Genomic DNA, 24,179 nt, shown 5'->3' with positions numbered 1-24,179 from the left:
ACAACGTTCCACCACTTGTGAAGTGAAAGAAGCTCTGGCAACTCCTGGTTGGATTCCAAAGGTCGGAGATCTAGTCCGATAGAAAGTAATTGACAAGAAGGAATACGGGCCATCTTAACCCCTTGCATGCTGATGACGGCCCCCGTCCATCATGCACCGCGGTGCTCATGTGCTGATGACGGCTGGGGGCCGTCATGAACCCGCCCACTTGGGATTTTGCCGCACAGGCGCAGAATCGCGGCCGCATGCAAGGGGTTAAAGAGCACATGTGCCTATCCTGGCTGTTGAAGGTCCCAGAACTGTACTTTTACTGCCACTTGCCAGTAGCAAACACAAGCAATTTGTGTCTATTGATCTCGTCAAACTACATCATGAGGCCGGTTCTACAGTGCAGGTCCAAGGGCACCAGGGTAGTAACCTGCCTTTATTTTATTTTTATTTTATTTTTATTTTAAAAGTTTTGTATAGCACTAGCTAGACCCGTAGGTATCAGAGCGCTTCACATACACAAAGAAAACAAGGTGATTAGCATAGTCCATTCACCAACAATCCTTGAATGGGAGTCAACTCGGAATATTGAGGTCTAGGTTAGTTGACGCTGTTCAGGAAAGTATTTGTTAAGGAGATGGATTTTGAGGTCCCTTTTGAAACAGGAGAAGGAGGGGTTGCATCTGAGGACTCCAGGGAGAGCGTTCCATATCCTGGGAGCGTTGCCAGAAAACGATCGGTATTGGGTGGTTTTCTTTTTCATTTTTGACGTAATGAGAAGGAGTGAGTTGAAGCTTCTGGCTTGACCTGCTCTTACCAGTTTGTTGTTCAGGTAGTTGGGGGCCGGAGAGTGGAGGGTTTTGTGTGTGATGCAGGCCAGCTTGTAAATACATCTCCCTTCCATGGGAAGCCATTTAAGGGAGTTGAGAGCTGGAGTGATATGCTAAATTTTTTTTACTCCAGATATAAGTCGAGCTGCCATGTTCAGTACTGCCCTTAGAGGGGCTCGGTGAGCTTTTGGAGTCCCTGTAAGGATGGCGTTCCCGTAGTCGTTTTTAGAGAACACAAGGGATTGAACTACTGTCTTGATGTCATCAAGGGGAAGAAAAGGTTTCAATTTCTTGAGGTGTTTTAGAGAGAAAAGAGCACTTTTTGAACAGTTTTGATGTGGGTCTCCATTGATAGGTTCTTGTCAAGGGTGATGCCTAGAGACTCAACTGAGTCAAATAGAACGAGGGGGCAGTTTAGGGCAACCAGATTCTTGAGCCACTCTTGGATAGGACGATGGTTGATTTTTGGAGAGAATAGGATCAGTTCCATTTTATCTGGGTTGAGCTTTAAGTAGTTGATGTTGAACCAAGTTTGGATCTCCGTTAGAAGTGGTATTGAGGTGTTGGATGTCATCGGGGGACTTTATTTTGAAATAGATTTGGGTGTCATCCACGTAAAGGTGGTAATTCACTCCAGCTTTTTTCAAGATGATTGTGAGGGTCTCCATAAAGAGATTGAAGAGGGACGGGGAAAGGATCGAGCCTTGTGGTACCCCAAGTGTGACTTTTGTTGGCTTCGAGAGACAGGAGTTGATTTTAATTTGTTGTGAGCGATGTTGGAGGAAAGAGGTGTACCATTTTAGTACAGATCCATTTATGCCGGAGCGCTTCGACAAGGTCTCCAGGAGATCTGGATGATTTACTGTGTTGAATGCCGCAGATAGGTCAAAAAGGATGAGTAGGCAGGCATCACCATCATCTAAGGCTTTGCGAATGTCGTCCGAGACGTTGAGTATGGCTGTTTCCGTGCTACAGCCTTTCCTGAATCCTGATTGAAAGGTGTCGAGGAGGTTGAACTCATCAATGTAATTATTTAGTTGGTGGAGAACACATGACTCCAATGTTTTTGCAAGGAATGGGAGGTTTGAGATAGGTCTGAGGTTGTGAAGATCATTAGGGTCGGCCCCTGGTTTCTTGAGAATGGGCGTGATTTGTCCTAGTTGAAGTGAATCTGGGACGCAGCCTGAGGTTAGACAGGCGTTGATGATTTTTGTCCAGAAAGGGAAAATGGTGTGGTTGTGTTCTTTTATGATTGTGGAAGGGAGGGGGTCGATGGTGTGGGAGGAAGTTTTTAGATTAGAAATTATCTTGAAGACCTCGTTTTCCGCCATTAGCTCAAAGTCTGACCAGTGCGCATTGTTTTTTAGCTGGAGGCCGGTCTGATTGTCCTTATACAGAACTCTTTCTGCATGGTCGAGGTAAGTAGAAGGGGGCAGGTTATGAGGGAAGGAGTGTTTGCGGTTTGTATGAAGGATTGATCAGTTTTAGAGACTTTATTAGTGAAGAAGGTGGCAATTTCTTCACATCGCTCATTTGTGGCTTCGATATCTTGAGAGGGAGTGCTGTTAGTTTGGCTTTTGGCAATGCTGAAGAGTTCTCTTGGTCTGTTTTTCACCAGATCTAGTTGTCTGCGGAAAAAGTACTCCTTTTCACTGAAAATGTGTTTTTATATGACTGCCAAACAGATCTAAGTTGCGGTAGGTGTAAGGTCGAGGGGTTAAGCCTCCAAGCCCTTTCCGTTTGTCTGAGTTGACGCCGTTCATCGTTTAGCTCCATGTTAAACCAGAGTTTCGATTTGGTTCGCCTCTGTTGTTTGAGTTTGAGTGGAGCTACTTGGTCTAAAACCTCTGTCATTTTTTAGTTAAAGTGTGTAGTGAGATCATCAGCCTTCCATGATGAGGGTGGAGTTGCAGATGGGGATGAATCATGGATTCAAGTTCAGATAAAGGGACTTTTTTGATGTTTCTGGTCAAGAGTTTAGATTTGACATCACAAATAGGTTGGTGGCTGACAGGTGTGTCAATCCTGTGTTATTGAACTGAAAAAGTTTGAGGTTTTAGGCAGGGGTCGAGACTGGCTTGGGTCTATGGAGGGAGATTTAACAGGGGTCAGGGATAGGATCAATCAATCAATCAACCATTTGTAGAGCGCTCTACATACCCATGAGGGTCTCAAGGCACTGGATGGAGTCCCTGGGATTAGGAGAGGGTAAAGGTTGTACACAGGGAGCCGGATTTGTCATGTTCCCATTCAAGGAGTTTAGAGGAGGAGAAGTAAGACTAGTGTCCAGGTGAGGAGGGAGAGAATTTCTAGGCAGGGTGTCCTAGTTCTGGGTCATGACAGAGAGATTAGGTGGAGGTAGGTTGTGTATGTGGGAGTGGGGCAGCGGAAGGGGAGTATGCAGAGGAAGGAGGGGGGAGAGAGACCATAGGATTGGAAATGGCGTTAGATCCGGGGGGAGTCAGGGTCAGGGGAACAGGGGCTGTGTAGGGGGTTGGGGAAGATTGTGAGGGAGGGTTCAGATTATCAGGGGTAGGGAGGGGAGTGTCTGAGGGGATTTCAGTCGCAGGAGGCTAAGGTTAGAGACCAAACTGGCAAGATTGGCCTTGTGGGGATTGTTAGTTGAGAGTGTGTCGCTCCTGGTGTGCTCAGTTGATGTGATAGTGGTGGGTGTTTGGCGACAGAGAGTAATGATTGGGGTAGTGAAATTATGAAACACCTGTTAATAGAAGTAAAACAAATTTAACTCTATTACTCAAAACAATGTTTCATACCCATCATAATGTATTTATTAACACACATGTGTCCTGACTACAACCAACATTAGTACAAAGTACTCAACCAGAAAATAGCCTAAATCAATGTTTGCCTTCATATACATTCAATTACCATTAGGACATAAGATATTTTAATGTCCTCCAATCAATCTTGTGTTGTTCTTTTGTATTAAACATTTCACCCATGCAGCCAACATGTGGTTAGCAATGGTGAGCCACTTCTTCGTGGTGCAGAACACATGCAAAGAAAATAATTTTTAAGGACAATACCCAGGACACCCAGGCCTATTCTATCACTCTTTCCCATTCCTGGCCCCATTTGAGGGAAACAATTAGATATTCACTGCACTCATGCCATCCTCAAGCATTAAAATAAAATCCTCTCCTAATTATATTCCTTATTGAAAACCAAATATCTGGCATATTTTTTTTATCGGAAACAGCTCTCACATTGGCTTTCTAATATTCTCACATAACCATCCAATCTTCCAACTGTCTATAAACATCTCAAATTGAGTACCATACCCATAGTAGCAAAAACGATTGCACATACATGTTTGTTGAGTCTAAGAGTGCCCATTGATGTAGCTAATAAGCTTGCCTTATATGCTGATGTGGTGATCCCTTGACAAAGCCAGTTGGCCTGCTTTACTTAAAAAGTCCCCTCCTTATATCATGAAGTTGCATCTGATATAGTTGGGGGGGAGTGATTTGAGAGTGTCACCAATGCATTTTCCTCTACCTAATGCATAGTGTTAAGTAGTATGTATGTAATAAATGTACTTTTGTTTTTTGAAGAAAAAGCACTGTCTGAACAATGAGTCAAGTACTATAATGAAGTATTTGGTTCCCAGTAAGAAGACAATTGTGAAACCAATTGCATGTGTATGACTCTCATCGTGCACAACTAACTACCCCATTTCTTACACCTGATAAGTATAATTCATAGCACATACAGTCTACATCCTAGGCTCAGCCCTCTTCCCTCTTGAATTGCGTTACTTTTCTAACTGCCATAGACCAAACACAGCCTCCATGATGTAGCCTTTATCACCTAAGAGGAAAGGGAGGAGGAGATAGACTTTATAATTACCTTTGTTGTTGAACACAACAAAGAAATACATAGTCTGTCTCAATGCACACTCCGTCGAGCAGAGAAGGCAATAAAGTGGCAGTAGCTGACAAACTCTGTAAATGCATTGGGAGTGGAGGCTGATCTCAAAGGCAATTGGCAGGATGAGAGAAGGAAGCTGAAGGATACGTTTCTCAAGATACAGGAGGAAAATCCTCTTCCTGCAGGAGAACCTGAACCCTGTCTCCATCTTCCACCTCAATAAAAGTATCCTCTCCTTTATGCACTGGCCTGCCTTATAGTCTGCCTTTTCTCGGAAATCCCAACATTACACCAGGTAAAAACCTAAATCTCTCTGTCTTTCTACTACATAGTAATTCACACTACTGGCACTTGCTCCTCACCCTTCACAGATGGACACATCTCACACAAGTCACTTACATTGAACTTCACTCCAACTTTAACACACTATAACTTATTTTTTTACAGTCCCTTATCAAGTGTATTGATAGCACAGTTAGAGTACAAATTGCAGGATGGCAACCAGGCTTGAAAATAAAGAACCCAGAAGCGACTGCCCACCTCAGTTGCCGAAAAATCAGCCTAATAAAAAGTGTTCCTTGTATCGACCCCCTGTGATGATATCAACAAGGTATATCTTCTTAGCCGTAGACCGGGATAATATAATGAAGGGCTGACTCATTAGGAGCGTAACATCCCAGGAGTAGCCCCCTAATAATTAGACCTGTGTTTTCGGGGCGATACAACTAGGGTTGATATAATATTGTTTATTATATCGTTCTGTTAAATCGTAGATGGAGGATATTCATGCTACAAAAGAAACCGCGAACCCTGTGCCGTCCTGGAGAATCTTTGATAAAGAAAACGCCTTTGAATAACCTCATGCTGATATAACCAAGGTATGTCTTTTGGGCTGTGGATGTCTTGTGGAATCCTCAGTGATTGGTTACATGCCTCGTCCTTGAGTAAAGACCTACTCTCGGATAACCCCTCTGTATTTTATGTGACTACTTACCTTGCCGCTGTTGTTTTCTTTCTGTTTGATAGAAAGCACCAGTCCTACATCCTAATCTTAGGAAACCCCACTATTAATGCTCGTCCCACGGACGGTTATCCTAAGAAACCTGGCCTCAGTTTGCGCCTCTCTTGAATCCTAGGACGCCCATTGAAGAATAAGCTTGTAAGCTTGTTAGTTCCTTGGTAAGTCCCCTTTATGTTGGTTATCCTCTTTGCCCACCTGTCGGATACCACGGGCCAAATCCATCTCCCTGAGGGATAAATAAAGGGGGACACTCTATCCTCTCTATCATGGAATCAACCTGACACTCCTTGTGCATGAAGCCCCATATGACCTTGGCCTCTAGTAATTGCTCAGACGATTTGTGACAGGATGAATGAATGAGTTAAATGTTGATTAATGAGTTAGAATTTAAACGCCATAAATTTGGTTCCTCCAGTGATTTTTGCTATGCTCTAGAAATTAAAACAAATTTGTATCCCTAGGAGCAACCCATGTACCCAAAGCCATACACGTATTGTCAAGAATGTTATACTATTGAACAAAAAAATGACGCATGTTTATATGTGTATTTATATATTTTTTACATTTTCAGCTTCTTGTGTACCCCACCCCACCACCCCTCATCGCCCTGACGAAGGTGTGGCCTATGTTGGCCAGAACACCGAAACGCGCGTCAGCGTGGTTTTCACTGCTGACAGTAATATAAATACATCTTATGATCCTGCTTTCCATCCACTACCTGCCCCGCATCCCCCTTGGTCTATGAATCAGTGACCATCATGATTCTATGTTAAGACAGCGATGTATTACTGTTGATATTGGTGAATGAATGAATGTTTTGAGGAATGATAGTTGCATTCTCATGAGTGTGTAGATGAATGCATAACTTGAGTGGTGAGTGTGGGACTACGTCTTCTATTCTAAACACTAAATACCTCTAAATGTGTCAAGATTTTAAAGTTTGTAATGAAATGTTTACTATTTGAAAAATCATAAAATCCAAAACATTTTAATAAAAAAGTAATAATGAATAAATTGCAGACTCTATGAGTTTAATATGATGTATGGCCTTGATGGTACCCAGTGTTGCCCTCTTTGAACTTTAGGATCCTTTTTAGGACCTTTTCTATCGTGCCTCGGCAGGGTTCTTTTTGCTGATCTTTCATTCTGTTTAACCCCTTAACCTGCCGTCCATCCAAATCCCAGTGGGGAACCCCCTTCTATTCCTTTGGCAACCAGGCTCACATCTCAGCACATCACTAATACCCACACAGGAATGCCACACTGATATCAATGTCACTGACACACTAGAGAATGTTATGTCTATTTTGTTGTACAGCACTGGTATTAACGTATCTTTATTATTATATATATTAGACAAAACGTTCTTGGCACAACTTACAATGCAATTGATTACACCTGTTAAGTCCCCAACTGCCACCACCCCATCTTCTGCTTCAACCAGAATGACAAAATGTAGACATGCCACAGATAAGTGACTTGTGGCAGTGGTTGGTGAGGGGCAAGGCAAAAAAGATATTCACCCATAACATGACAAAATGGTTCTGTTTGTGATTTGCCGTCTTTTGAGGGCAAGCTGTTTATGATAGGATAATGCTGTTGTGAGTTTTGTGCAATGATTGGTGTAGTGGAGTCCTGACTTTAAATTCCCTTCTTACACTAAGGTTTTTTTTATTTTTAAATTTCTATTTTTGCCTGTTTAAAGATACGCAGAACTTTATTTTTTTACATGACACTGATTTTCCCCTCATATACCCTCTTTTTCCTATGAGATGTGCTAATTATGTGTGCCTTTATTGAGTTCAATGAGAGTTCTATGAACTACCAGTGGCTGCCCATGTGTGGTGAGTGTATTTATTTCACAATTTGCTGGAGTAGATTCGAGCCTGCTTATTCACTAGTACCACTAGAGTAGATCTGGGTGCATCTTTGGTGAAGAACAAGCATCTTACTCATTTGGGTGGTTCTCCCCATTTAGTAGTAGATATTCCCTTTTTTCAGCTATTCTTCTTTGGCCTCTTTAAAATTACAACATATATATAAAGGTGTGAGGAGGGTCTGAGGGGAAACTTAATTTATAGACCGACTTGCACCCTGTCCCCCAACTGAACAATCAAAAAACACTAAAGGGGGTGCAAAGGGTCTCAAAGGATACTGTGGAAAAAACTGCACGCTCCAAAGAAGTGTAACGTCAAAAGGTAAAGAAACCAACCCAGAGGAGATAGAGAAAGCACAAGTAAGAAACCCATCAGCCCACCCGTGGGCGGAACCTCATCATCTGGGTTTTTTTAAAGATGTAGACTGGTATCCACTAGATCCTTACTTGAATGTTGTCAAAGGATACTAGTATAAAGTACAACTTTATTGAAGCCTGTTGAGGCTGAAACATGTTGACCAGGTAACATCTTCAACTGATAGTAATTTCTTCCATACTATCATCACTCTGCTTTTAACCATGCCGGTATGATGGTCACCTTCAATAAAGTTGTTCTCTGTCATCATAGCAGGCATTTTTAATTTCCTCACTTTCTGAGCACTGCAACCCTTTACTATTTTCTTCCCTCAGCCCTTCAACACTTCCTGTTGGCTGTCCATCTCACTGGTGGATCCTTATACTAGTATCCTTTGACAACATTCAAGTAAGGACCTAGTGGATACCAGTCTACATCTTTAAAAAAAAACAGATGATGAGGTTCCGCCCACGGGTGGGCTGATGGGTTTCTTACTTGTGCTTTCTCTATCTCCTCTGGGTTGGTTTCTTTACCTTTTGACGTTACAATACTTTGGAGTGTGCAGTTTTTTCCACAGTATTCTTTGAGACCCTTTGCACCCCCTTTAGTGTTTTTTGTTTTCTCTTTATAATTACTCCAAAAACATAAACTTCTGCAGGCAGAGCTCTTTCTTTGCACTCATGATAGAAGAACTCTGCACATAAGAGCTAGGACAGGCATAGGCGGAGGTCACTGGCTGGAGATTAGTCATTAGAATTGTGAGTACATGACATAGTAGTAGAAATATACCGCAGTATGAACTCAAAAATTATTTGATGAATAGGCCTCATTGTGTACAATATTAAGTGTATCATATTTACCATAAACTATGTGAAACTAGTTATCAAAACATGGATTTTAAATATGGCTGACTAACAATTATACCTAATTCAACTCAGAAGCAAAATACAAGAGCCACAATTTTAACTATGATGGAATAAATCAATTGTATCCCTCCACCAAGGTTCCAGTACCTGTGTCATGTCCATCAATTTCAATGGAAACTGAGATAGAAATAGCAAGGTAATAGCTTCAGACGTTGCCAGATGCCCATCAAACACCATTCATGTTATAATGGAGTGGCAGTACTTACCACCCCACATAAACTTGTTATAGACCTTAGGAAGAAGGGTGTTTATGGCCTCACTTGGTCATTGGTTCATAGTCATCCCTGAGGATTCCCTTTGGATGTGCTGTCCCTCCAAAGCTCCATAATCATGGTGAGTCAAATCATTGAGGGGTATCTGAGCACCATGGCGGGGGTGGAGGAGAGGGCTATGTTAATCCTCTTCCACTGAGGAGCAAGCTCATTCTTAGAATTATCTTATTTTTGCTGTGCAAACACCACCTGACAAAAGGTGAGTCACAGGGATACCTTTTGTAGTACTGTGCATGCATCAATGGTAAAGCTGAGGAAATCCCTAGAACTCCCCATTTGACATGGAGTTTGCACTTCCAAGAAAGGTCAGTCTTAGAATTACATGGGGCTATGAGAAATGCACAGGATGCCTCGTCATAGTGCCCTTAATGAATATCAGTTAGGAGATCTTGAAGATACTCTGGGGCTCAAGGTGATTGACAACAATGGTTTTTCCAGGTAGTCATCTATGGGTACTGAGGGAACAGCACTCATGAATTGCAATTCCCATGATTAGCATTCAAAGAAAATCAAAGAAGTTTAAATAGGAAAATTGAGAAATTACTAAATGTGCAGTGACCAAGAACTCAACAGGTTTAACTGCATCAGGAAAGGAGAATAAGGAGTTTTCACCATGTTGCATTTAATAAATGCATACTAAAGTAGTTTGGGTGTTGCTGTGGAGGTGTGAAGGATTATTGGATATATTAGAGTTTGAGTAAACCGTGAGCAGTACCTTCAAAATAGTTTTGTACCATGAGCAGCAGAAGGTTTCTGGTAGCACAATTTGGCCTTCTGCTTCATGGTTTATCATGTCAACAGAATCCCTTGAAGGCAATAGTATACATTAGTAGACACACACACATATATTAGGTCATCAACATCTCCTTCGAAACAGAGACATTCCCGGAAAACTGGAAGCACGGCGAAATCAACGCCCTCCTCAAGAAGCCCAACGTGGACCCCAAGGACCTCAGGTACTTCCAGCCCATCTCCCTGCTCCCGTTCCCGGCAAAGATCATTGAAAAAATCATCAACAAGCAACTGGCCCGCCACCTGGAAGACAACAACATCCTGGACCCATCCGAATCCGGATTCAGACAAAACCAGAGCACCGAGACAGTCCACATCGCCGCCACAGACGACATCAGGTGCCAACTAGACAATGGCGAAACATCAGCCCTCACCCTCCTGGACCTGTCGCCGCCTTCGACACGGTCTGCCATCGCACTCTAAAGACATGCCTCCTAGAAGCCGGAATCCAAGAGAAGGCCCTTGACTGGACCACGTCCTTCCTCTCCGGCAGAACCCAGAGCGTCCGCCTCCCACCCTTCCAATCTGAAGCCACCGACATCATCTGCGGCATCCCCGAGGGCTCATCCCTCAGCCCGACTATGTTCAACATCTACATGGCCCCCCTCGCACAAGTGGCCCGCCATCACAACCTCAACATCTTCTCCTACGCCGACGACACCCAGATCATCATCTCCCTCACCAAGGACCCACACACTGCCAAAACCAACCTGCACAAGGGAATGAAGGCCATCACCGACTGGATGAGGAGCAGCTGTCTGAAGCTGAAATCGGAAAAGACCGAGGTCCTCATCCTTGGACCCACCCCCTCAGCCTAGGACGACTCCTGGTGGCCGACCACACTGGGAACAGCACCAATACCCACCGACCATGCACGCAACCTAGGAGTCATCCTCGACTTCTCCCTCTCCATGTCTAAGCAGGTCAACGCCGTCTCCTCCTCCTGCTACAACACCCTCCTCATGCTCCGCAGGGTCTACAAGTGGATCCCGACCGAAACTAGAAAAACGGTTACACAGGCCTTCGTCAGCAGCAGACTGGACTACGGCAACGCACTCTATGCAGGAATCCCAGCCAAACACCTACGACGACTACAACACATCCAAAACGCCTCCGCCCGACTGATCGTCAACGTCAACTCATCCTGAACAGCAGACTCAGCTTCTACACCCCCACCCGCCAGCTCCACTCCGCCAGCCTCGAACTCGCTGCTGTCCCCCGCATCCAACAAACGACCTCCAGCAGCAGATACATCTCCTACCTCACCGTCAAGACCTGGAACACCGTCCCTACCCACATACGACAGACCCAAGACCTACTCGCCTTCAGAAGACTCCTCAAGACCTGGCTGTTCGAGCAGTAGCCGCCACCCCCCCCCTGCCCTCCCCTTCCCCTACGCACCTTGGGACCCTCACGGGTAAGTAGCTCGCTCTACAAGTACTCTGATTGATTGATTGATTATGTAAGAATATACCATAAGAATATATCAATTTTTGTACATTCTACATTTTTGAGAATTTTATATTCTATACAATTTATTCTAAAATGTCCTAATATTCTAATTCAAACATTATTACAGACAGATCACAGGTTGTTAGCTTGTTAGCAAACTCCCATGCTTTAAGACTAATTTTTAACTTCAACATTGTTTTATTCAAATTTTGATAGACCAATCTGATAGTATGCCAACAGGAAATGGGGCAAAAGTGACAGATTGCCATTTTATCTAGTCAGTTTCTTTTGTACTGGAACCAGCATTAAACTATTAATAAAAAAACAATATTATAACAATAGGATCATCATAAAGACATTCATGAACTGCTTTCATAAAATAAATATTAGGACTTACATAGCTCCATCCCATCGCCTCTACGAAAATCACAATGAAAGATGTTATTGTTAATGCTACTGTCGAAACCATCATGAGCATATGAACCTACAAGATAAATATGGGAAATGATAGTTAGTTCTGTTTCATCAGAAGAGCAATAATTTATTACTGCAACAAGTATTTTCATTGACAACTTTTGACATGGTTTGAGTGCAAGCCTGTCACTAACATGGCCTTGTAATTCTTTTTCTGCTTATCACATCAGATGGACATCTTGTGGTCGGCCCCTCTTTATATGATAAACAAAAATAATTAGAAAATGTGTGCCTAAGTTGTGTAAAATGTTAACTGCCAATGTCACAACCACAATTACCACCAATGGCTCACTATCACCACTAATAATAGCATAAGTAACACCACCACAATACCAATACCAACTATATTAGTGCTGCAGAAAACACCGCCACCAGCAATGAGGCCACCACCAATGCTACCACCATCACAATTATCACTATCACCACTATCAAGGCAACCACCAGGAAGACCACCAACACCACTACTATACCACAGCCAATACTATGAACACCATCATGAAAACCACCTCCAATACCACCTATGCCAATTACTCTTACATCAATACCACCAATAGCAAAAGCAAAAACCACAAAAATCACCATTACCACTATCAAAACCACCAGCAATAAGGCCAATACCACCACCCCTAACACCAATACCAGCACAATACCAAAACTTCCATTTTTATCAATGTCACTAATAGCACCACCACCAATACCACACCCTAGCACCAATACCTTAAGCACAACCAATACCACTACCAACTCCGCCAAATCAACAATAACACACAGCCAATACCACCGACACCAATAATGATTCCAATACTTCCCCCATACCCAATATCACCAAACCACCACTACTAATACCACAATATCATCACCACAATGCCGATGTCACTACCAATACCACCATTAACATCACTCTTAACAACATAAGAAAATACCACCACCACATCACCACAACCAATATCCCCACCACAATGCACAACCAACACTATCAATACTATTATTGTGAGTAATACCACATCACTAATATCATACCACCAGTATCACTACCACCCCTACTGCCAAGCACTTGCAAAGCCAATAGGTCCTGCATGACTATGTTTTCATACATTACCATATGAAACTAAACACATAACTCTTCCCTATGCCAATGCCTGTTTGATTATACGAAGCAACATACATTAATTGTAATTAATGTATATAATAGGAATCAAAAATACTATCTATTGAGAACGTTTTTGCCATATCATGCTGTTAGTTTGTCCCTGTTGTTATTTAAGGTTTGTCCCAATTTCAACTTTTGTCTTTTTGTAATTATATGGATTTCAATTTAAAGACTGTGCCCCCTCTTCAAGGTTATTTCCCATTGTGTTTACACATTTAATTTTAAGTACTAGAGCTTTTGAAAATTTAGAGTGAAAAAGTCATTTGTTGGTAAGCCCAAGTCTTCTATGTCAAACATTTTGATTTAAGAAATATAAGATTGATTTATCTTCCCTGGGCGAGGCTTGCATCAAATGAATTATAGGAACTGCTATTGATTAGGTGATTTGGGTCTGATATATAACAGTCAAAGAACATTTTGCTTGAGGACTAAAATGCTTCAGGTTTCAGAAATGATTTCATGCAAATCCAAAAGCCAACAGCAAGAATGTCTGATACATGTCCTAACTGCTTGTCACACCTAATTGATTGCCTCTACCCTAACTCATTACCCTTGTTATGGACTACTTTATGAAACAGAATAGAAATATACGTTAAGGTATATGGTGTAGGTGTAATCACAGAATTTGCCTCTCTTCTTTGATGACTGGGTTCAATTTATTTCATCAACTTTCATTTTCATTAATAAGGTGATACATTTTAAAGATGTCTCGTCTCGATTTGTTGGTGTTTAACTAAACAAAATGTGACTATGGAATATGTTTTCAGTTACCTATCGTATAACATAGTATTGTAAAAGAAAACTGATTTTTCATTAATTTATTTAAAACCCTACATATGTGTTATATGCAATAAGTCTTGCTAGGCCACATCCCATCCATCTTTTTTCCCGTGGGTTAACGAAGAATACAGAAGGATATTAGGGATACAGTTATGGTAACATGGAGTTTGCAACTTTCTTTTTCATATCAACATCTAAGAAGATATTAAGGTTGTGTAGCATACTTGCACTGAGTAAGCATTAGTGTCTAGAGTACAAAACGCAAGGGATGGGATCAGAACAGAAGCAAACAGCTATTTACAAGGCAGTTGGGCATAGTCAGTTATCCAAGCTTAAATCTAGCAAACGTAAATGCTAATTTAATCAATTTGTTCTTGAATGGATTGTAAAGTGAAAAAATGAGTATACCATGAATGTAGGTGACATCTTTCTATATATCTGATAATCAGTGCAGGTAAAGATCAAACATAACAATGAAATACAGCTGATGTCAATAGAGATGTTGGGGGTATCAAACAAGGGAAACACATCATAAATGAAATGCACAATAATCTGACTGCTAACAAACCTGAAACCAGAGTGCTTTTCCCAAAATAGGTTTCTCTGCAGCGTTCTTTAGGTAACGGGCAAACAACATTCCTATACTCCCTGTGGTCATCCAGGCGATAAGCATGAGTGCACCTGTTCAAAAGAAGTACTTTCATGAACATGTTTTGACTGGTAAAATATATTTAAAATGCTAAGAAACAGATGCAAAGTATCAGGAAAACAGATCTTGTTAACAATTTTTGAATTTGAATTTCAATCCATATTTACAAAAAGCAAACTTCAAAGAAATGCACAGTGACAGTTTTGTCTGTCAAAGCAATTCAGTCCAATTACTGCACTTAAGTGTTTTTAAGCTTAAGATTAAATAAAGTATGCCAGATAAGGAGAAGGAACTGAATCTAAAGTTGTATCTTGTTACATAAGCATAGAGGCCTACCAGCAAGCCAGTTTTTTAATATTATCTCTTCCATGGTCACCGGATTTACCTTGCTTTCAGGTTTGGTGCAACTTACTTTCACAATTCGTTCATCAAAACGGGATTTACTAATTCTTCAGAATTCTAACATATTTGGACAAATATGGGTGGTTATGGAATCATGGGCTATAAAAAATTCAAAATAAGAAAACAAATAACTATGCCAGCAATGTCCTTCTTTAAATAAACCACTGATATCCTTTAAAACAAAGGTCTTAGGCTCCTTCACCCCAGATGATGAGGCATCATGCAGAAATTAGCATTACTCGACTCTGCCGGAATCAACCAAGATGGAATTAAACAGAAATCTGGAGTGAGAGCATGGAGCAGAGAGTAGTATATGAACCAGAGAGGAAGAGAGAGTTTCCGGAGCCTGGAAGTAGGAAATATTCCTGAAATCTGGAAACAGGCTGCAGGAGCATAGCGTGGATGGCTGCTGGATGAGTCTCATGAAGGAGTGGATTTGTGAGTCAGGGCAGCTTAAGTGTTGAAGCAAATAGGATGGAGAATCACTGCAAGACCTGAAGGGATACTAAGAAGGTGTGTTATAGGAATTAGGAGGGTGAGAAACAGAGCTGTAGACATAGGGAGGGGTAGAACAGAATTCAGACATAGCTACTGCACAAGCCTACTGAAAGATATGCAAGAGTCAGCAGTAAGAGACTGCTGGTAGAACCTGTAGTGAAAGAACAAGAGATGTCGCCCAGTCCTTTAACCATTGTTCCTAGTACAATCTCCACTGTAGAAACAATAAGCTTCCTGCCCCTATGCGCCATCCACAGTCCAGAAAATGTAATCAATGTATATCAACTTGGTTGGACTGCGCAAATCTAAACCATTTTGTTGGTGGGGGTAGCTTGGCATTACAAAGTTTGAGGACCACTACTTTAAAGGCATTCTCTGTTGGAGATCAATGCTTAACTGGAAAAACCCTTACCTGGTACAGTTCTGTCTCATGCAAATGTTTCATGTTTCGGAACTCTAGCCAAGACCATAAACCACATGGTGGCAACTGCTAATGATGCACGTCATACTGTGTATTACAGGTAAACATCTAAGCAAACATATTTTACCTACGCCCTTAAGACAAAAACACTGAACATGGTCACAATGATTGAGTGGTTCGTGGTTGAATGGCACAATTATTGCTGTGCAATATTATGCAAAAAGTACCTTTGTGAGTAATTATCTTTGTTTTTCAAACCTTTGTTGTGGTAACCTGGGATCATAATATGTAAAAATAAAGATGATAAAGGCGGTTTCTTCCTAAAATAATTATCGCAAATTGACAATGCAATTGTTTGTGAATGATTTCCTCAGAACACAGTTGTGTGTCTTTGCACTGGTATTTAATTAGAATATATGGGATTCCCCAATCCCTGTATGGAAACTTGTCTCGTATTTCTTTATAATAGGTGACTTGTGAAGCACCCAGTCACCCATTTTAAACGAACAGAATTCAACTGTAATAGCTTAATTCAGTTGAGTGGTAATGTCACAATGTCTAGTGCTAGAGTCAGCAGCTGTGTGATAGGCAAGTCATGGAGAATAATTAAAGCATCTGTTTAAGGAACAAAACAAAATGTTGCTTTCCTTTATTTTGTTCTGCTTTTCTAGCTGTATAGTGACAAGCAGACAGGAGATATGTATGGCAACATGCTAATTTTTGGCACTCCTTGAGTAACTATTGGAAAGCTAGAATCTTTCTGCATGTTTGTGCAGGTTCAGAGCTATTGAGCCTTATTTAAAAAAAAAAAACTGACTTGTATTTAACTAATAGATGTTCAGGTTTGTACACATGCTCTCTCTTTCATTTGAAAGGCCTACGCACCAAGGATTTCAATGGTTTGTGGCAAAGGTGATTATGTTACCATGTAATATAAAGAATAAAGTGTCTTGTTTTGTACATTATAGGGATATTTTAAGTCAACTCAGCGGTCCATATCTTAAAAGGGAACTTTGTTTTTCACCTCGTTCCTCTATATACGGTCATGGAGCTTCTTGGGGACTAGCAATATCCTTATAATAAGGGTTTTGTATGCTAAATATCATGTTCTACACTGCTGGAAACTATATTTTTGTTGCCCCTGTAAAGCTCTGTTCTTCCTTTTCGCCATTCTTTAACATATCCATCGTAGTTTAACAAGTCAATTAGTTGCTACACCAAGATTCTTTACTAACATGCACACAGTTCTTCAACTACTATTCAATATTCAGTGATTTCTGGACTTTATAATCAAATTCTAAAAGTGAGTTTGCTTAAATTCATGTGTTTGGTGGAGGGGTGGTGAAGAGTAATTTAGAAACTGTACTTCCTCATTTGTTATCTTTTTATATGCAAGTGCGGAATGCCAAGACCTCACACTGCACCAATTTAAAACTATTACAATTATTCTAGCATTCCTTTAAGATTATTTTCCAATTGGAAAATACTTCCTACTTGAAAACACCGCCTGAATCTAACGCCCAGCCATACATACTTTCCTTCCTTTTTCTGATACCAATAAGAGAAAGGCTTACTTTTCAACAATCACGTCAACACTCTCTGTAGTTTAAAAATCAACTCTTAGGAATCTTGATTAAAGTTTTTCCAAGCACAAACTTTGCTTAAATGGGATATATTCACAATTACATTTATACATCTTAGTGATACCTAAAAGCAGACATAGCTACCTTTCATAATACAACTTTAACTAATTTACAAAACTATAATTGTATTTTCACAAATGTACAATTACACCAGAATATCATCACTTCTCATGCAAGAGAGTTGTGTGTGTTTAAATGTAGGGGCACCTGACAAACACTGCTAAACACCCTAAAAATTGAAATTTTGTAAAACAGTTAGAAAGTGCAAATGCACTAATGCAGTTTGTGAGTAATGTGGGTGAGGGGGTTCCAGGGCAATCCACATGGCCTTAACTGTGTTAATTCTGTTGTTTTCCCATTGCTGTCCAATGGCTCCCGTAATACTCACTCTCAAACTGGTTAGCACTTGAGTCTCAAGGTAGCATGGCAGAGCAGTCCACTGCTGACTTAAGGAGGAACTGGTAGCTACAAACTCAAAAGTCAGCAACACATCAAATAACACTCAACAAATCACTGCCCAATGAGTGATTTTTCTATTGAAAAGAAAAAGTAGCTTGACACCCACACAAAAATGTACTTTGCACAAAATTACATGCATATATATAATGGTAGGTGGAAAAAGCAATTGAGAAGCCCTCCTAAATTGGGAGTGGCAAGACTCACAAACTATGTGGAATGCAAAATACAAAAGTGAAAGTCGGCAGCTACACCCAGAATAGACCCATAGTTCTGGGACACCAGGAATCGTACACACACCATTAGACCCTAACTATTTAGACTGCAATACCAAGATATGGTATACAGCAACCTATTCAAAGGTATGCAGTTATGAAAATACAGGTCTTCTGGTTTTGCCAAGATTATAATATCAAAACTAGGCTTAAAACTACATCATTTGACAGTCAGTAAGTAGCACAAGTTAAGCTGTAATCGTATTCGCTGTACTACAATAATTGCACTAGTATTTCTCGAGCAAAATGCTATATCTATTGGCCTTGATAGCATTTGAACAAATTGGCACATTTTTTATTTTACATCAGGTTGCCATGCAACCACTGAGGACCAACAACACACACTGGGCTGAAAACTTTGATGGCAACAAAAAAGCTCATTCCCAAGAGTTGCATACTAATTAATGATGGCAGTTTCCCAGGTGTCACTGATTCTGTGCCATATGAAACAGGGCTGCACTTTTCCTCCCAAGACAGGGAGCATGTAACTGCCTGCCACTGTTCCAGGAAGTCCACAAAAGAACAATAAAGCAATACAACCACTCCCTTTTCCTCATAGAGCAATAGAATATGCTAGTTTTTTTCACCTAAATCCCCAGGGTCCTATAGGGTGCTGTTTCAACGAGGCAGTATTACTCTTTGATGCAACTGCAGGACCGTAGATTTTCAATTTTTTCCTTTGTATTTGATGTGCCTGCTGTGTCTGGCTCCATCAGCAGATCTCCGTGACCCTCAATTGGGGTACCCAAGCACACATCCTGTTGGCTTCCTTAAGCTGTTTGGCCTCACTGTTCTACCTGCTGCCTGTCACTCAGCAGGTGAGGCTGGGGGGAAAACTCTACTTCTGCTACTCAGCCACTCGGCACAATGAGCTGAAGGCCTGCATTGGAAATTCTCCATATGGGTAGATGGGGTGCGGGGTTCTCTCTTCATGAGGCCAGAGCAAATGCCTAACTTCTGATCAAGAGCAAGGGCAATTTTGGTTTCAATTCCTCCACCTTAAAGGGGACAAAACACCTTGAAAGAGTGCCTGGGATCCCTGTGGTGGAACTACCATCAATGGCCTCTCGGAACAATACATTTCTACTGACTTCCTGCAATTTTGTCTGCTGGTTGCCCACATCCATCAGGGCACCCATGCATGGGATTTTCAAGCCATATTTGAACAATACATTTTTTTGTACCATACTTTGGCTTCATTGTGCCACTTCTAACACTGTTTGATGCATTGGGCCCCTAGCTAGGCCTTCTGATCCCACACTGTTTCTTTCTCCTCCTTAGCAGCAACTTGGATTTTGGGGCCTGACCTCTTCCACATGGCCAGCCATGGTGTTCTCCTGACGTAGGATCTTCTGGCTCTAGTATCCAAAGGTCCTTCATGGCAGACTCCCTTCCCTGCATACATTTCTCAGGAACCCTGGCCTTTCACTATTTGCAGGATGTCTCTGTGCCCCAAACGAGCTTTAGAGACCACTCCAGAAGCAGAGAAATAAAACAGAATCAGTCCAAATAAGTCCAGGAGTTTCCTTTTCTTCAGGGTACCCAGCAAGTCTACTTGGCTAGAGAGATAGTCAGGGAGTTAAAGCCACTAGCCCGGAAGAGGAGCCTAGGAGAGTTTGGGCAATTATGGCAGCAGCACTGATCCCACTTACTTTCCTGTCCCTCTTCTTCTCATGTATTCTTCACTGGAAGAGTCTAGCAATGGGGATCTCTTGAACCTATGAATGACCTGCCCAATCCAGTGATAGCACATAAGGCCTGAAACCTTAACCTGCACTTCCCTTGATCAGTCATAGGCTGTACCACCTTCTACATAGTACTCATGAAAGAATTGAAAACCGTACCTATTTCCAGAAACATTGTACATCGCACCTATAAATCAGCTTTACCCACCCATGTGTGGTTTACTCCATCTCTAGCCTAAAAGAAACCCTATGTGATGATTGGAGCCAGAGGCCTCTGGCCCTCCCTTTCTATACCATCCAAGACAATTTACAGACATGTGCTGGAAACAGCTCTAGAAATTCCACCCACTCTCTTCCTCTTTCAGGAGAAGCCTAATCACTTTGTGTTCATTGGCTTTGATTGGCCAGTTGTTACTGCAGAATAATTAACTCCCCCAACAGAGCAGGTCAAAGCTTGGATCTTATTAAAGTTGGCTGAGGTAATTATACTGAATTCTGAAACATATGGAGGAGTTTCCCAATGTCAAATTTCACCTCAGATTTAAAGTCTGAACCGGGTAATTTATATAGAAAGCAGAAACTCGGGCCTTATTAGCACATTGAATCTGGAATTGCCGAACAAAATAACTTAAACATGTAGTGTACAGTAAAATGCGCATTTCACTATATCCAACATGTGGTAGTGCATTTCGTTTTAATCTCCAATTGAAATCATAATAGTTTAGCCTGGGTCTCATTTGTGATAGTTTACATGCAATGTGTTATGGTAATTGGATAGCCTCTCTAAATGCACCTGCACAGCATATGCAAAGAATGCTCACAGTCTCCAAGTAGTACTGTTCTATTGTAGTCAGTTGGAGGCTGAGAGCACATTGGCAAGCTGTAGTGTTAGTGGTGTTACTGGATGAATAAAGAAACAAGTAACCGTGACTCCGTCATCTTTTCAGTAAATCCTGCGAAACTGTTGACTTCAGTTTAAAAGGTGGACACTGGGGGATTGGCCAAGGTGAGTACCCACTGAGACTTGACCAAGCTGCATTTTGTAGGGTGCTCCCAGTTGGGGCTCTCAGAGTGTGAGAGTCCTTGGTAATCAACAGGAGCAATCACCGAAGATGTTTAGGGGAGCCTAAGAAACGAGCATTTTTCAGTGGCGGACAGTGTTTGTTGAGCAGCACTGACCGAACATGGCCCCGCCTCTGTTCAGTTGGGGTCACAGGCATGTGGAGGCAACTGCAGCGAGCCTCTCTCACAACTCCGTGACACCCTTTAAGCTGGCTGGGTGGCCGAGGACCTGAAGCTGGGCTCGCTGATGTTGGTGACTGGTTTTCCTGGAGTCACTCTATCTTTATTAATACATATTAAGAACGAGCTGACAGCCTCCACTGTAGAGGAGCCCAACGTGGCTTGGTCCTGGGGGTAATTGGGAGTCAGTCACCTCCCCCTGCATGAACTCTCACAATCTTGCGGTCCCATTTTTGCATACCAGTCCGATAAGGGATTCCTTCCAACAGCATATGAGAATATGTCCCTGGGCACTCTTGGTTTACTGAACAGGTATAAAAGTGGACGCTGGCCCGTGCAGAGCAATGTTGCGGCCATTGATGGTCCCCTCGGCACTGGGTGTGGGAGTACTGGGGCAAGGCAGATATGCCAGGTCCCAGAGGGTAATGCCAACCTCAAAGCATAAGCAGCAAAAGCCCCAATCTATAAAGCAGATGCTGCAAGGCCAGAAGAAAGATTAGAATGACAAGGAAGAGAAACAGAGCCACCAGGAAGGTCAATATTCATTATTATTGCTACAAAGGTCTAGTCTCTGTTCTCCTTGATACAAGGGATCCAAAATGTCCCTGTACCTCACAATTCGTTTTATATCAGTGACTCTTTTGGAGCAACCTCTACACAGCTTGTTTGATCAATTTGTGATTATAAAGAGGGGTCTTTACCATCCTCTTCATAAACCTACAGTCCTGAAGGTAGTCCCACTGACTTGCAGTTGCAGAGACAAACGTTGACGCAAAGTCCAATTACCTCTGAAAAAGTTATTATTAAATGTAATATTTGCAACCTTGTTCTATTGTGATAGATAGTTTCAAGCACTGGATTTGGACATTTCACCGATGGTTTTGTATGATTTGTAAAATGTATTTATAACCGCTGTTAATGTGTCTTTCGAGATTGACTATTTGTGAACACCTTGGGAAAACGTCCCTGTTGAATATATAGAAATCTTCACACCTGTTTTTGAAAAATTCTTGTTCTTTCTAAGTAATATTTTTTGATTGGTTTTTAAAAAGCTTTGAATTTAAATTTTTGATGTCATTATTTGACATTTGTGCTGTATGAAAATCAGAAAAGTATATTTGTGCAACTATATCCCTTGTGGGCACTTCTAATTATTATATTACTGTTTACCCAAGCCCCCGAGGGAATACTTTTTTGTATAAATACAGATTGGGCCACCCAGTAAAATTGATCTTGATGCACTAGGGAAGGGAGCATTTTGCACAGACACTGGATATGGTGTGACAGCCCTTATTATGACAGACCCCAACAAGCTGCCGGGGACTAGTGCAAATGACAGGGATTAGGGGGACCATTCATGCCCTTGGAAAAGACAATTGTCATCAAAATAATGTCACGAAACACAGAAGCAAACACAAAACAGACCCAGGCACGCTCTCAAGGAATGAAACTCCTGCTGGAGCTAGCCATTTTTTTTTACTTATACGTTCAATTATAAAAAGATCACATGGTTTCTGAAAATGTGAATTGTAAAGGTGGATACATTCGTGATGGTGCTCTTGTCCCTGTTTTTGATCCAGAACTTTTGCAGAACACAATTTTCACCTCATGATTGTGACACCTTAATCTCCGCCCAGTTCTCCTACTCACAGACAATTGTAAGTCCAGTTTTATGGTCCCTTTTTCCCTCAGAAATCATGCCCCTGAGCCCAGCTGGGACCATTCAATGGATGGCCTCAGATGCTGCCCCACCATATGAGGTCTATTCTTAATTTCCCAATCAAGTTGCGCACCTGTTAGCACCCACAACCACCATTATATTTGTTTGTTCTGTGCTGTATAGGCTCTTTTTAAGTTTTACCAACTCAACAGGGCTTTGGGAGGAGCCTGGGGGGGTCCGAAGGAGAATGTGGTCACTGGGACAGGTATTTTATGAGACATCTTGAACCTTATTGAGGACTTGGTGGGAGACCGGAGGAATGGACACTATTGGGTCTGGCCTTTAACACAAGCTGCATTAAAATCCAAAACAAATAGGCATCCACCACATACTCTTCGGCAACTAGCCTTCGCATAGTTGCATTAAATGTGAAGGGCCAGGACACTCTCATTAAAAACAGACAATGCTCAAATGGCTTCATGAAAAAAAGAATATCATACTCTTGCAAGTGACATTTGTTGAGCTGGGATGTATTTCGGCTTCAGTCCTACTGGTTTACAAGACATTTCCATTCTCATACCCTAAAAAAGACCAAGGCCCATGATTACTAACATTTTGCCTCATGGTTGCGCCACTTTTTTGGCGTAGTCATTACGCAAAATGCTACAAAGATTTACAAAGCCACAAAAGGGCTGATTTTCTTCGCTTTTCATGCCTTTGAAAAAATATGTAACACAGTGTAGCCACTTGCACTGTTTTGTGTTACACTACGTCAGATAGGCATTACAAGGATGGCGCATGGGTGTTCTCATTAATCCAGCTATGTATTCTGATGCAAACGTAGACATAATAAAAGTGGAAAACTTCGATAAATGCCAAAATGGTGCACATACCTGAGAGAGGTGTAACAATTAGAATTATCCTGATATCTCCTTGTTACTTCATCTTTCCATGATTGCTGCATTCTGCAGCACACATAGAAAGAGAAATATACCTCTAAGTATTGTTTTTGTGCACGAAGGTACACTTTCCTGCACAAAACAATCCTGCCCGTAACAAAGGAACCCTTACACCATGTAATGAATGTGTATGTGATTACTGTTCAGAAGCTCCTCCAATAGCAGCTTCCCAAGATACACAATCGTTTTTTCTGAGAATTACGAGAAATTCTGAAATTTATATCAGATTTTAGAGTAACCCTATAGGAGCATATGCGTTTATTCATTAATGAAACCTTCTGAAAGGTGCTAGAGGAAGCAAACAAGGCACTTCTTCAAAGCCATGAGATTGACAAACAAATGTACTTCAGTATTAAATTGATATAAAATACTATTGGCCAGAGTTTAAGAAAGGAAAAGAAAACTGAACAAATAAAAGGACCAGATTGAGCAATCACAACCCAAAAATTGCAGACTTGGCTTTCTACAACTTAAAGATGAGC

General features: G+C 41.5%; 1 protein-coding gene across 1 annotated transcript in view; it reads right to left on the bottom strand.

Moving 5' to 3' along the window:
• The window catches only part of LOC144755902 (putative ferric-chelate reductase 1), a 328,302-nt gene that overhangs the window by 49,335 nt on the left and 254,788 nt on the right, over positions 1-24,179 (bottom strand). Inside the window, exons 10-11 of the mRNA XM_078645292.1 lie at positions 14,376-14,488; positions 11,801-11,887 (exon numbers count right to left, since the gene is read on the bottom strand). Coding sequence (XP_078501418.1) covers positions 11,801-11,887; positions 14,376-14,488 — 200 coding nt within the window. The remainder of the gene's footprint in view (positions 1-11,800; positions 11,888-14,375; positions 14,489-24,179) is intronic.

The sequence above is a fragment of the Lissotriton helveticus genome, chromosome 1_1 (genome assembly GCF_964261635.1).
Source record: "Lissotriton helveticus chromosome 1_1, aLisHel1.1, whole genome shotgun sequence".
Classification (NCBI taxonomy): Eukaryota; Metazoa; Chordata; class Amphibia; order Caudata; family Salamandridae; genus Lissotriton; species Lissotriton helveticus.
Note: the sequence above shows the minus strand (reverse complement) of the source record. Positions and strands in the feature narration are given on the sequence as shown.